Raw genomic sequence first — 13,046 nt, 5'->3', positions numbered from 1 at the left:
GACAAAGACGTCTGATGAAGGTGAGCAGCAGACGTGGTCTATATGGACTTCAAAAAGGTGTTCAACAAGGCTCCGCTAGCTAGAACATAGGACAGTGCAGCACAATACAGGCCCTTCATCCCATGGTGTTGTGCGGAACTTTTACCCTAACCCTGAGATCGATCTAACCGCCAACGCTACTTTGTACTATCATCCATATGCCCATCTAATAGCCGCTTAAATGCCCCTAATGAAGCCGACTCTACTACCACTATCTGACGTCTTCCCTACATCTCCCCCCACTCACACTAAAACTATGCCCCCTCATAGTAGCTACCTCCACCCTAGGAAAACGGCTCTGGCTATCCACTCTATCTATATCTTTGATCATTTTGTACACCTCTATCAAGTCAACTCTCATTCTTCTTCGTTCTAAAGAGAAAAGCTCTAGCTCTCTCAACCTTTCCTTGTAAGACCTTCCCTCCATTCCAGGCAACATCCTGGTAAATCTCCTCTGCATCTTTTCCAATGCTTCCACATCTTTCCTGTAATGAGGCGACCAGAACTGGACACAATACTGCAGATGTAGCCGAATCAGGGTTTTGTATAGCTGGAGCATAACTTCACGGTTCTTGAACTCCATCCCTCTAGTAAGGTTAGATCATATGGAATCAATCTATAGCTAGCCAAATGGGATACAAAACTGGGTTGAAGATAGGAGACAGAAGGTGGTGGTAGAGGGTTATTTCTTGGACTGAAGGCCTGTGACCAACAGTGTCCCACAAGGATCGGTGCTGGGTCCACTGCTTTTCATCATTTAAAAAAATGATTTGGATGTGAATATAGGAGGTTTGGTTCCTAAGTTGGTAAATGACACCAAACTTGGTGGGGTAGTGGACAGTGAAGAAGGTTGTCTCAGTGTATAATGGGACTTTGATCAGATGGAATCAATGAGGCAAGGAGTGGCAGATGGAGTTTAATTTAGATAAATGTGAGGTGCTGCATTTTGGTAAGGCTACCCCGGGCAGGACTTATACAGTTGATGGTAGGGCCCTGGGGACTACTGATGAACAAAGAGATCTAGAAGTGCAGGTTCACAGTTCCTTGGAAGTGGAGTTGCAGGTAGACAGAGGAGTGGAGAAGACATTTGGCATGCTTGCCTTCAATGGTCCATACATTGAATATAGGAGTTGGGACATCAAGTTGCGGCTGTACAGAATGTTGGTGAGGCAACTTTTAGAATACTGTGTCCAGTTATGGTCTCTCTGTTATAGGAAAGACAACGTTAAACTTGAAAAGATTCATAGAAGGTATACACTGATACTGCGGGAATTGGAGGGTTTCAGCTCTGGGGAGAGGCTGAGTAGGCCGGGGCTTTATTTCTCTCGAGTGTCAGAGGCTGAGAAGTGACCTTATAGAGGTTTATAAAACAATGAGGGATGTGGATGCAGTGAATAGCCAAGGTCTTTTTCCCAGGATAGGGAAGTTGAAAATTAGAGGGAGTAAGTTTAAGGTGAGAGGGGAAAGATTTAAAACAGACCTGATGGGCAACCTTTTCTCGCAGGGGGTTGTGCATGTATGACATAAGCTGCCAGAGAAAGTGATGGAGGTGGGTACAACTGCAATATTTAAAAGGCTTCTAAATGGGTACTTGATAGCAAGTGTTTAGAGGGATAAGGACCAACCTCTGGCAGATGGGGCTAGATCAGTTTAGGACATCTAGTCAGCATGGACAAATTGGACCAAAGGTCCGTTTCTGTGTTGTATAACTCTATTACTCAGTAGGTAGAGAGGTACAGAAGCACAAGGGAAATATGAATATCAATATAAGGAAGGAGATATTAAGAGCAATGGCTTCTGGAATCATTCTTAAAGAAGGAAGAAAAGGATCCAGAGAATGAAGGCTTTAGGTAGACAATTATGGAACAGGGAGCTAAAGAGATTAAGGACAAAGCTAACAATGCTATGAAAAAGAGATGGGAATGAAAAAGACTCGTTATTCCACCCATGTACAATCTTTTGAAACTCTTAATTATCTGGAATTATCCTGCCATTATCCCTCTGCCTATAAATTCTGTGCCTGCACACTTCCCTCCACTTCATCTTACTAAGAAGCAGCTCTCCGAAAGTTTATAATTTCCAATAAATCTGTTGGACTATACCTTGGTGTCACATGACTTCTGACTTTGTCCAACAATGGATATAGCCAGAGGAGGCATGAGAACAGTTGATTAAATTCTTAGTCAAACAGGTAGGCTTTAAGCAGCATCTTTAAAAGAAGAAAGGTGGAGATGAAAAGACAAAAAGGGCCGCAACGGAGTTAGAAATGCTGGAGAGGAGATAGAATCAGAATCTTTGCTCTGAGTCGTCAGGATATCAATGTTACACTCTGATTCGGGCCAAGGCTGCAAGAAAGAACATGGAATTTCTGGAGAGAGAACAGTTTGTGGTGTGGGCCGAAATCAATAGCTTTACTCTTCCTTTTGTTTATTTGAAGGAAATCTTTCAATCACTCAACAGTGGATGTCAGATAAATGGTACTTCAAACGAAAGTGAGGGGCTGAGCTGGATGGTGGTGAGGTAGAACACGCAAGCATGATACTTGAAACTGACTTTTTAGATGTGTTGCCTAGATGTAGCAGTTGGTTCACAGAAGAGGCTTTTTGACCAATTAAATCTGTCCCATTAAAAACAAACTACTACCTGCATTAGACCCACTTTCCCACACTAGATTGATAGCCTGAGACGAGCACTTGATGTGTCTAACATACAAATATTTTTTAAAGGTTGTGAGGTTTTCCCTCTCAAGTACCCTCCCTGGCAGTGTGTTCCAGATCCCCAACACCCTCTGCGTGTAGAGATAGTTCTTCAAATTACTCACCTCCAAACCTCCTGTCTGTCACCTTAAAATTCTGCCCCTTCTCAGTGACCCTTCAACTAAGCAGAACAGTTGCTTGCTATTCACCATTCAGGCCTCTATCAAGTCTCCTCTTAATCTTTTCTGTTCCAAAGAAAGCAACTCAAGCTTCCAACTCTCTTAATATCTGAAACTGGGCCAAAAGGGGCCAAAGACCTTAAATGACACAGGAGGCAAAAGGTTGGGGTGGGAACTGAAACCATCGCAGGAGAATCTCTTGCTATGACTTTAATTTGATTTGATTTGATTTATTTATTGTCACATGTACCTAAGAACAGTGAAAAGCGTCGTTTACAAGCAGCACAGGCAGACCATAGTCAGCAAGGGCACACAGATCATAGGATGAAAAAAGAAACTTAGACTGAGGCAGACAAGTTACATTGTAAAGTGCATGCACTAGGAACGATCAATATTGGCAAGCTTGCAGTATTTGAAGGTAGACAGGCTGTTCATCAGTTTAATAATGGCAGGGAAGAATCTGTTCCTGAACGTGCTGGTGTGTGTGTTCAAGCTTCTGTACCTCTGCCTGACAGAAGAGGTTGTAGGAGAGCATTACCAGGATGCAATGGGTCTTTGATGATGTTGGCAGCTTTTCTGCGGCATCGACATGTGTAAGCAGAATCCATGGATCAAATGTTGCTTTTTGTGATGGTCTGGACTGATGGCACATCCTTCTGCAGTTTTTCACGGTCCTGGGCAGAGCAGTTGCCATACCAGGCTATTATGCATCTGGACAGTATGGTTTGGATTCGATTAGATTAGATTCCCTACAGTGTGGAAACAGGCCCTTCGGCCGAACAAGTCCACACTGCCCCTTGAAGCATCCCACCCAGACCCATCCCCCTATAACCCACACACCCCTGAACACTACCGGCAATTTAGCATGGCCAATCTACCTAGCCTGCACATCTTTGGACTGTGGGAGGAAACCGGAGCACCTGGAGGAAACCCAAGCAGACACAGGGAGAATGTGCAAACTCCACACAGACAGTGACCCGAGGGTGGAATCGAACCCGGGTCCCTGGCGCTTTGAGGCTACAGTGCTACCTACTGAGCCACTGTACCACACTGACAATGGTGCATCTGTAGAAATTGGGGTGAGGGCACTTCTGGACATGTCAAATTTCCTGAGCTGCCTGAGGAAGAGGCATTGTTGTGTCTTCTTGACCGTCGCATCTACAAGGGAAGTCCAGGCCAGGTTGTCAGTTGTCAACACTCCTAGGAACTTGATACTTTCCACCCTTTCAACCTCAGTTCTGTTGATATAGATGTGAATGTGTTCTTCTCCTTTCTTCCTGAAGTCAATGTTCAGTTCTTTAGTTTTGCTAACATGGAGAGAGAGGTTGCTCTCTTTGCAACACCTCACCGAGCCCTATCTTCTCTCTATATTCTGACTTGTTATTGTTAGATATCCATCCTACCACCCTGGTGTTGTCAGCAAACTTCTGAGGGTCACCGGACCTGAAATGTTAACTCTGATATTTTCTTCACAGATGCTGCCAGATTGCTGAGCTTTTCCAGCAATTTTTTTTGACAGCAACCACAGTTCTTTCCATTTTTACCAAGGTGTTGAGATCAGTTTGGAGGGGATAATGGTGTTGAAAACAGAGCTGTAGTCGATGAGCAGGAGTCTGACATAGGTGTCCTTGTGGTGCAGATGTTCCAAGAGCGAGCACAGGTCTAGGGAATGGCATCTGCTGTGGATCTGTTACATCAACTGCATAAATGTTGAATCGGACTCAAACGTGGGGGGGCTTGACCTGGTAGTATTATTGGTAGATTATTTATCCAGAAACCCAGGAAATGTTCTGGTGACCTGGGCTTGATTCCATGACAGATGGTAAAGTTGATTTCAATAAAATCTGGAATTAAAAAACTAATGACGACATTGAAGCCATTATCGACTGTTAGCAAAAACCTATTTGTTTCACTAATTCCTTTAGAAAAGTAAGTCTGGTTAGGCCTACACATAACTCCATCTCAATGGCAATGTGTTTGAGTCTTACCTGCCTTCTGGGCAATTAGGAATGGGCAATAAATGCTGGACTATACAGTGGCACTGACATCTCAAGAATGGACATCAAACAAAAATGCACAACTGAGAAAATGCATTGAGGCTGGATGGTGTGGTGAGTAACGCTAGCCAAGTCAAGGATGATGAACAGGGATAATATGTCATAGTCACAGAAGCCATTTGTGGCTTTAATTAGTGCAATTTCAGTGCCACAGCCCAGCTGAGATCAGATTGGAGAGGGTCAAACAAGGAATTGAGGAAGGAACGGATATTGATCTGTGAGGCAATATTATGTGAAAAGACTTGAGAGAAAAGGGAGGTTGGAATGAGGCAGTTGTTTGCATGGACAAAAATGGTGAAGCTAGGGTTTTTTGAGGAGGTGGGTGAAGACAGCACATTTTGAAGGGATTGTCATAGTATCGAAGGGGAGGAAACTTTTAACAGTATCAGGTAGCATGGGAGGCAGGAAAAGAAATGGATGATCAGCAGTTAAATGAGAATGGAACAGAAAAAGAGCTGGAAGCCAATCACACGGACAGGAAGAACTCATAAAGGAAATAAATTTTGAGGAAAGATTAGGCTAGAAACTAAACAGAAGAAAGTGCATGGAAGGGAGAATCTTAGAAATATCTTTGCACGGGGAAAAGGATGTGATCTGGCAGAAACAGCTGAATAGACAATGTCAACCTTATTAACAAAGAAGTCCATGAGTTCGTTGTAGTGTCGGATGTGGTAGACAATCCGGAGATGTTTATCATCATGAAAAGTAGGGGCTAGCTTTGTTTTTCAAAATGTTCCTGGAAATTTACATCATTGGATTTGAGGGAGTCTTGATGGGAGGTATACTAAAGTAAATTGCCAGTGGAAGAGAGACATTTCACTTGAGACAAAGCAAAGATGAAAGAATGATTGAGCAGATTAATAACTGCAAAAAGCGCAGGGTTGAATGTGCAGAGAGGTAACATTGTTGGGTATAGAAAGTGCTATTGTAGGTGGCTTGGCGATGACATTTTCCAGTTCAGATGCAAGGAAATGGAGCAAGTGGATGGGCATAGTGAAAGATGCAGACAAATGATCAAAGATGGCCATTATCTATGATTCCAAAAGTGTAAATTTAAAGGGATATGTGCCAAACGCAGGCAGTGGAACTGGTTTAGTCTGGGAAACTTGGTCAGCATAGAGTATTTGGACCAAAGGGTCTGTTTCTGTGCTCTATGACTCCATAACTCTATTGGCAAGCTCACTAACATAAACTTTCAAACGTGGAAAATTGCAAGACAGGGTAAACAGTGCCATAATACATTGCAAACATTTCAAAAAGTGTCAATCTGAAAAACAGAGAGAATCAGACCTTCTTATATCGAGAACAGAAGAAAGCACAGAAAAAAAATCATACCTCTGTTTGGAACAAAAACAGTTTCATTCTCTGCCTGCACATCATGCTTTGTATCTTCAGAAGGTGGTAGTGCAACACGACTTTCACTGGTATGAAACTGGCAATGTATCTGAGCACTTGCCCATGCCAACATCTCACTGATAAATAAAAGAAAAAAACTGTGGCTCAAGTTGCAAAATATTTTAGTGTACTCTAGGTGACAAGTTGTAAAGTTCAATTGAACTTTAGGGATAATCACAATATTCAAAATGCATTGGCTGTTTGGAAAATAGTGCTTTTGCACGACCTTAGCAATATTTTACAAACTGCTTCCCAAAACCTGGTCAATTTATTATTAGTTCAACAGACAAATAATCAAAAGTTTCCAACTTTGTCAAAGTTTCACAAACAGCAGCGGCCATTCTAAGGTGTACTTTTGAGATGACAATGATAAGAATGTGTCACAGCAACTTCACGATTACAAGATAACCAAAAGAAAGATATACGATCAGTTAATCCCAAGAAAGGGCAGTTATGTAATACGGAATTATGTTTGACTGAAATTATGTTGACAAAAATTATAAACTTAAATGATCTCCATTAGTTTCTTTATACTTTCAGAAGGTATATGATGAAGCATCACATTACAGACTTGTTAGATATATTTTAAACTGTGGGGTTACAGACAGTGACAGTATGGATGCAACATTAGTCAGACAGACAGAAAGCTGTCTGGAGGCAAGAATACGGTGATCTCCAACTGGGCTGGCATTAGAACCATTTATGATAATGTATTGTTTTGGTCCTGGCTTTAGGTGGCATTACTTCAGAGCCTACACATGACTCAAAGCTTAGAAATGTAATAAACAGTAAGATTAGTAGCACACACCAGATCAACATGGACGGGCTCAAGGCAGATTAAATTTAAAATGTTGAGGTGTAAAATGATACGGTTTGGAGGAGGAGAATGTAGGTACAGAATTCAGGACGAGGGACTGTGAAGTTCTTGAGCGGCTTGACATAGGGATCGAAGTAGTATTGGAGGGCTTCAAAATGGTCAAATTTCCAGATCCAGATGAGGTATATCCTAAGATGCTGTTGGAGATGGAGGGGGTAAATTATGGCGGTTCTAAGACTGAATTTTTAATTTCTCAAGGGCCACAGGACTACAGGACAGCTAATATGGTTCCACTTTTCAAGAAAGGTGGTAGGGATAAACCAGGAAATTATGGTCAGTCAATCTCACATCAGTGGTAGGGAAACTATTGGAGAAAATTCTGAACATAAGAATTAATCTCCACTTGATCAGGGATAATCAGCATGGCTTTGTCAGGGGGAGGTAATACCTACCAAATTTGATTGAATTTTTCAAGAATGTGACCTGGTGTCTGGATGAGAGTACTACAGCTGGTGTAGTTTATATGGATTTCAGCACAGCCTCTGAAAATGTTGCACATAGGAGACTGACAAAGAAGGTAAAAGTACATGGCAAGACTGATCCAAAATTAGCTTAGTGGTAGTAGACAATGGTTGGAGAGAGAAGAGAGACATGACTGGTATTGACTTAAACTTAGGGTTACCTCAGGCAAAGGGAGAGGTTGAGACAGAGTGTTCTTCAGGCTAACCTAACCCACTGCAGAACTGAGCCTATGCTGTTGTCATCACTCTGCATCACAAAAGCCATCTGATTAGCCAAACCCAAATAATGTATTATTTTCTGCATGCATTCCTCATAAAAACACTGGTCTGATATTTTCTTTTTCTCTTTAGTTGTGTCTTGCAAAAAAAACCTTACTGATCAATACTGCACCATGTACAAATCAGTAACATCCACTTCTTGCATGCTTCATAAGCTGGCAAGAAAACATCAAAAGCTTGTCTTTAATTTTTTAAAACAATTATTTCACAGGACATGAGCATTTGTTGCCCATCCTTAACTGATCTTGAGAAGCCGCCTTCTTGAAGGATTACATTCCAACTTGTATGGGAATGTCAATAAAGTTACCAAGTCAGGACAGTGTGTGGCTTGCAGGGGAACATGCAGGTGATGGCGGCACCATTCATTTGCTGCCTTTGTCCTTCCAGGTGGCAGAGGTTATAGGTTTGGAATATGTGCTATTGAAAGTGTCTTGTGACAGCCGGCAAAGTACATTGTACATAACATATTCAGCTATCAGGAAGCGTCAAGGGTAGAGGTAAGTTGGTGTATGGGTGCCAGTCAAGTGGTCTGCTTTCTCCCAAAATAATTATTTGCTAGGAAATTTTGCTAAGGCTGTTTATGCCACATTCAATTAAATGATGTCTTGATGTCAATAGCAGTCATTCTCACCTCCATTCATATTCAGCTTCTTTTGTCTGCATTTGGACCAAGATTATAACAAGGCCAGGAGCCAGGTGGCCCTGGAGAAACACAAACTGAATGTCAGTGAGCCAGTTATTGTTGTTCAAGTGCCACTTGACATCAATGTTGACTTTTTCCACTACTTTGGTGACAATTGTGAGGACGTTGATGGGGCCGTAATTAGCCAGTTTGGATTTATCTTGCATTTTTTGGGGATAATTATACATTTTTCCACATGTAAGATAGATAGCAGCATTGTAAGCTACACTGAAACAGCATGGCTAGAGGCACAGTTGGTTCTGGAGGACATGCCTTCAGCAGCACTAACTAAATGTTGACAGGCTGTGTCCAGTGCCTTCAGCCATTGCTTGATATCATGTAGAGAAAGAAAGATTGTTTGGAAACTAGCTTCTGGGATGCTGGGAACTTCAGGAGGCAGGAATACAATAATACTTGCCAAAGCACTTCAAGGAAAATGGAGCAAGTCTTGACATTGAGTGACACAAGGCGATAAGGCAAAAGCCTGGCCAACAAAAAATTGAGGTAAAAAAACAAAACAACTGCAGACACTGGAAATCAGAAAAAAAAACCAGAAGTTGCTGGAAAAAATCTCAGCAGGTCTGGCAGTATCTGTGCAGAGAAAAATCAAGAGTTAAAGTTTTGGGTCCAGTGATTAGATTTGTTTTGATTTATTGCTGTCAAATGTACCCAAGTACAGTAAAAAGTTTTGTTTTGCTAGCAGTACAGGCAGATTATAGCAAACAAAGGCATACAGATTTGAGGAAGGGTCACCGGACCCAAAACGTTAACTCTGTTTTCTCCTCCACAGATACTGCCAGACCTGCTGAGCTTTTCCAGCAACTTTGTTTTTGTTCCTGATTTACAGCATTCACAGTTCTTCTGGTTTTTATTAAGGCCATACAGATCATAGAGTACTACGATTGAGCAAGGCATATAAGGTTAACACTGCATAAGTGCAGAAAAGCGAGGTAACATTAGACAGGCCCATTCAGCACTCTAATAACATCAGAGAAGAATGGGTTCTCTCTCTGACTGCTCTCCACAGGTGCTGCCAGACCTGCCGAGGTTTTCCGACATTTAAGATTGTAAGGAAGAGTCAATACAGTGTGGAGCTGGAGGAACACAGCACGTCAGGCAGCCTCACAGGAGCAGGAAAGTCGATCTTTCAGGTCGGGACCCTTCATCAGGAAGGTGTTCGAGGAGGAAGAGGTAGTACAGAGGCAGAAATATTTCGGGAGGAAATTCTAATGATGCTTTACAACTTTATTATTGACAGATATCAGGCGTGATATTACCAGCCAACGAACAGTCGGGGCAACCTGGTTACTAAGGTGATGAATTCTATGAGCTACCTGGTTACCAAGGGTGACCGGCACACTCCGGTTGTCTGGTAACGGTCGGTCGGGCAGAGGAAGCGGCGCTCGCGCTGACCTTTACCTGCTGGCCGAGGTGGAGCGGGCAGTCATAGGATTGGTGAAAGTTATAACACACTCCATTACTTCGCCGGTCAGAAACACCGGGCCACGAAGGAGTTTTGCCACCACCTCAATCATCCCGAGATCTTCGCAATTAATTGTTTTAAATCAATTTTACATGGACCTCCTCAATACATTTAAACCTGCACCAAAATAAAACACGCTCCATAAACATCCACCGGCAAAACAACAAACGGAAGTTGGTTGGCAATGCACATGCGCATTGACTACAGTCTGTCGGGCTGTGACGTCAACGAAAGGTGAAGTTTTGTGGTGGAGGAATTGGTAAAACCAGAAGCGGAATTCAAGCGAGGCTGGAATGGTAACACCAGGAGCGGAGTTTCAGGGAGGCTGGAATGGTAACGGGGAGGCTGGAATTGTAACGCCAGGTGCGGAGTTTCAGGGTGTTGGAATGGGTGATACCTGTGCCACAGTTTCAGGGATAAAAATATAAAGCCACGGACGTACCTCGACTAGCCATATAAATAGTGTGGCTACAAGAGCCGGTTAAAGACTAGGAATATTGTGGTGAGTAACTCATCTCCCGACTTAACTGGATGAATGCAGCTCAAACAGGCAAGAGCTTGACACCAAATGCAGCCCGCTCAAAATTGGCACCAAATCCACAAACATTCACGCGCTCTACCACCAACATTCAATAGCAGCAGTGTGTACTATCTACAAGATGCACTTCAGGAATTCACTAAAGACTTTTAGACAACATCTTCCAAATCCATTCCACTTGCATCTCGAAGGACAAGGACAGCACATGCATGGGAAGACCACCACCTGCAAGTTCCTCTCTAAGCCATTCACCATCCTGACTTGGAAATATATCAGTGATAATGGGAACTGCAGATGCTGGAGAATCCAAGATAACGAAATGCGAGGCTGGATGAACACAGCAGGCCCAGCAGCATCTCAGGAGCACAAAAGCTGACGTTTCAGAGAGCTCTGATGAAGGGTCTAGGCCGGAAACGTCAGCTTTTGTGCTCCAGAGATGCTGCTGGGCCTGCTGTGTTCATCTAGCCTCGCATTTCGTTATCTTGGAAATATATCACCTTTCTTTCATTGTTGCTGCGTCAAAATCCTGGAATTCCACCCCCCTAAGAGCATTGTCTTTCAAACTACAGCACATGGACTGCAGTGGTTTAAGTAGGCAGCTTACCACCACCTTGTTAAAGGCAACTAGGAACAGGCACTGAATGCAGGCCAGCCAGCAATGCTTAGATCCCAAGAGTGATTTTTGTCTTTTAAAAGTTTGCTATGACTCCTCAGAATTCTGTTTCTCTTTCCTTCCACAGATGCTTCCAGACCTGCTAAGTTTTTTTTTCCGCAGTTCTCCAGGATTTGCAGTATTTTCCTTTTAATTTAGAGCTTGTAAAATTCCCTGGGTGCCCTTCATGTCATTCTCTACTTACCCCGGCCTCTCTGTGATTTTACAGGATTTGGCGGTGGGAGGTGAAGACAATGGCAGCCTTAGAGTCATACAGGATGGAAGCAGACACTTCGGTACAACTAGTCCACACCAACAATGTTCCCAAACTAAACTAGTCCCACCTGCCCCTGCTTGGTCCATATCCCTCTAAACCTTTCCAAATGTCTTTTAAATATTTTAACTGTGCATGTGTCGACCACTTTCTCTGGCAATTCATTCCACACATGAATTACTCTTTATGTAGAAAAAGCCTATCTACCCTCCAATTGAGGCTGCCTGAGTCTGGCAGGAAGACTTTAAGGTGAGGAAGAAACCAGCAGGTCACCCTAGTCAGAACGGAAGGTTTGAGAGAAAGTATTTGTTTGCTTCCCTCAAGGGTCCCACTTCCACATGAGGTGTTAAACCCCACACCCCACCCCAGGCAGCTGAAGAATCAGTATTCTTCCACATTGAGGAATTCAGAGGGTAGAAAAGATATACAATGTACTCTGGGTGAGGACCTCGATGTCCATCACCAAGAATAGCTTGCAGTAGCACTACTGATGGCACTGGTTGACTCCTAAGAGACACAGCTGCTAGATCGGGTATGTGGCATGAAGTGAGGGAACCAACTAGAGGGAAAAATCTACATCACTTCATCCTCACCAATCTGCCTGTCACCCAGGTATCCATCCATGGTAGAATTAGAAGGGGTGTTCACCACACAGCCCTTATAAAGTCAAAGTCCCATCTTCATATTAAAGATACCCCCCATCATGTTGTGTGGTGTACTGTGTTAAAGAGACAGCTTTCAAACAGATCCACCAATTCAAAACTGGACACCCATGAAAAGCTGTCAGCAATCACAATCTACAGTTCCAAGGCATGACAAACCTTCCACTCTACTATTATCAGCAGATGTGGAAGTGCTGGTGTCGGACTGGCGTGGCCAAGGTCAGAAATCACACAACATCAGGTTATAGTCCAACAGGTTTATTTGAAAACACAAGCTTTTGGAGTCTTAATCCTTCTTCAGGTGTTAGTGAGAGAGGTGGTATCCGACACAGAATTTATAAGTCAAAAATCAAAGGATCACACCACTGATGAGTATATACTAAACCAACCTAAGATACTGTTAAATCTGAAATCAGTTAGAAGGTTTTAGTTGATTAATTTTTTTTAGATTATCTACAGTGTGGAAACAGGCCCTTTGGCCCAACAAATCCACACCGCCCCTTGTAGCATCCCACCCAGACCCATTCCCCTAGACACACCCCTGAACACTACGGGCAATTTAGCATGGCCAATCCACCTAACCTGCACATCTTTGGACTGTGGGAGGAAACCTGAGCACCTGGAGGAAACCGACGCAGACACAGGGAGAACGTGCAAACTCCACACAGACAGTCGCCCGAGGCTGGAATTGAACCCGGGTCGCTGGTGCTGTGAGGCTGCAGTGCTAACCACTGAGCCACCATGCCGCCCATATGTATATGTAAATCCCCAA

The 13,046-nt window shown here is 43.2% G+C and overlaps 1 protein-coding gene across 3 annotated transcripts in view; it reads right to left on the bottom strand.

Annotated features, from left to right (window-relative positions):
* rgp1 (GP1 homolog, RAB6A GEF complex partner 1) overlaps positions 1-10,349 on the bottom strand; it is a 31,795-nt gene extending 21,446 nt beyond the window's left edge. For 2 of the 3 annotated variants that reach the window (XM_048550179.2, XM_048550263.2), the window contains exons 1-2: positions 10,085-10,349; positions 6,307-6,443 (exon numbers count right to left, since the gene is read on the bottom strand). In XM_048550179.2, coding sequence (XP_048406136.1) covers positions 6,307-6,443; positions 10,085-10,200 — 253 coding nt within the window. In that variant the 5' untranslated portion in view covers positions 10,201-10,349. Of the gene's footprint in view, positions 1-6,306; positions 6,444-8,614; positions 8,675-10,084 lie in introns of those variants that run through there. The other variant, XM_059649015.1, reaches the window with a different exon arrangement.
* Positions 10,350-13,046: the final 2,697 nt, after the last annotated feature.

The sequence above is a fragment of the Stegostoma tigrinum genome, chromosome 1, assembly GCF_030684315.1.
Source record: "Stegostoma tigrinum isolate sSteTig4 chromosome 1, sSteTig4.hap1, whole genome shotgun sequence".
Taxonomy (NCBI): Eukaryota; Metazoa; Chordata; class Chondrichthyes; order Orectolobiformes; family Stegostomatidae; genus Stegostoma; species Stegostoma tigrinum.
This window is presented reverse-complemented; position numbering and strand designations above follow the sequence as displayed.